This window comes from Trichoplax adhaerens, genomic scaffold, assembly GCF_000150275.1.
Source record: "Trichoplax adhaerens TRIADscaffold_162 genomic scaffold, whole genome shotgun sequence".
In the NCBI taxonomy this organism is placed as follows: domain Eukaryota; kingdom Metazoa; phylum Placozoa; class Uniplacotomia; order Trichoplacea; family Trichoplacidae; genus Trichoplax; species Trichoplax adhaerens.
In genome coordinates, this window is record NW_002061091.1 from 1 (window position 1) to 2090 (window position 2090).

The 2090-nt window shown below is 32.9% G+C and overlaps 1 protein-coding gene across 1 annotated transcript; it reads right to left on the minus strand.

The window, feature by feature from the left end:
* Positions 1 to 25: 25 nt before the first annotated feature.
* TRIADDRAFT_62587 (uncharacterized protein) lies at positions 26 to 1376 on the minus strand (the record flags this gene model as incomplete). Its single annotated transcript, XM_002118522.1, has 7 exons — positions 26 to 96; positions 217 to 288; positions 399 to 452; positions 680 to 751; positions 862 to 1002; positions 1098 to 1169; positions 1296 to 1376. Coding segments are annotated over 7 exons (563 nt in total), but the record flags the coding sequence as incomplete, so codon positions are not given.
* Positions 1377 to 2090: the final 714 nt, after the last annotated feature.

Consider the following 2090-nt stretch of genomic DNA (forward strand, 5'->3'; position numbering starts at 1 on the left):
GATCTTATCGCGGTAATAATTCTACCGTGCTTTCTCCTTCAGGGCATCACTTCTAGCCTTATCACGTTCCTGCCGTTGAAGTTCTACTTTGGCCTCCTAAAGGCAAGTTAAAGCGTTTCAATAAGTCAGCAAATTGAAAATTTATCGTGATAAGTAGGTCCATGCAGAGTTACTATAGATTGTTTGAACAATGTTAAGAATTGTTAACACCTTTACCTTTTCTAATTTTTTTAGTCGCAACTCTTCTAATTTAAATTGCCTTTCGGCTTCCAAGGCACGTCGTCGCTCCTACAATTTATAGGATCATAAATAACTTAGTTAATCATTGACAGTATTCTGACAGTAATCATTGACAGTATTAAATTAGTTCAAGATATCTAAACTTTACTCGAACTAACCAGCGCAGCTTCTTCCTTTGCAGCTTGTTCTTCGAATTTTCTTTGCCTCTCGGTCTATCGAGTTAAATTAAATAGCAGAAATTGTACTAGTAATTCAATGTTGACACCTGCATTACTGCATTATTTAAGATGAATTCTTATCAACCTGAATGTCCTTCAAACGTTCTTTGTGATTCTAAGAAATATTTTTGTTTCATAAATTACAAATCAATACAGTTTTATCAGAATTAGCAGTTAGTAATTGAAGTGTTAAATTATGCGTAGATCATTCGTGCTCAAACCTGATGTCTCGAAAATACTTCAATCCTCTTATTTTGGGCTTCCAATGAATTAATAAACGCAATCTCACTAATCTGTAGAACATGATTTACATTATAGTAATAAATATTCAAGCACACGTATGCAAACTATATAGATAATTCACGTCTAAGCGCTCTTATTAGACATTGCATCTTTAACTGACTTTGGCATCTTCTTCCTGAGCCTTTCGTACTATTTCTCGTAGTTGATCAAGTCTCTTTTGTTCAGCTGTTGTATGCTTCTTTTCAAAGTATTCTTTCTTTTGTCGCTGCATCTCTTCTTGCTGCTGTCGAATTTTTTTCCCCTAAATATAAAATTAGTAGTATTTCATATCAGTATTTCTACAACAATTCGTCATAATCCTGGTATAAATTTTGTTTAGCACTAACAAAAATATACCTTTTCTAAGGTTGATTTTACTTTTTTTAATCTTTCTTTTTGATTATAATTTCTTCGCTCTGCAGCTTTCATCTATTATGTGACGTCATGCATATGTTATTTAATCGATGTACTTTTTATCAATTTAAATAGCCGAACAAATGTTTATAATATATGACGGAATTGAGCACATCAACTGCAGCCAAATGTATTACTGACTTGGCGTTCGTCTTGAATTCGCTTAGTTTCATCAAGAGGTCTGTAATTATAGCGACAAGCAATAACATGCTGATAAGTCATGTATACTGAATCAATTTTATAGCCAATAATAAGATAGCTATCAGTTTATGGCTGTTTTTATTAACTATTAAATGCTAAATTTATTTGAAGATACCTTTTCCTTGGGGAGGACAGTTTTTGATGAATTTCAATGACCCTACCTGGAGGCCTAACATTGGAATCAACATCTAGAAGTTCCATTCTATCTGCCAAACTGAGATTTCTGAATTCGTCTTCAATAAAAAATAGCAAATTTTACTCAAGGATCTTAAAATTCATTTCACCAAAGCAAGAATAAGTCATATATTATTGATAAACTACCATTGGCTTCTAAAAATGGGATAATGTCTTCATCGCCGTAATCATCCTAACATCGTTTAGAAACGCCGTCACATTACTAGGCCATAATACTGCATAAAGTATTTAAATCAAAAGTAAAGTACACCTGAAGTTTTTGCAAGTCTGTTTCATTTCTAACAGAATCTGATTGTTGGTTACTCCCTGTAAGAAGATTCAGAAAATTGACTTCAAAATTGATTATTTGATCATATAATCAGAAAGCTAAATTATATTTTTACAATTTGAGGTCATTATACAGTTTCAATAATAGGCAAAAATGCAAGTAATATCTTACGGGTACGCTTAGATTTCCCGTGGTGTACGAGGGTCCATTCACCATCGTTATCGATAGAATCATTGTCTTTTTTTGTTTGCGACTCCGTAGTTACTACCTAC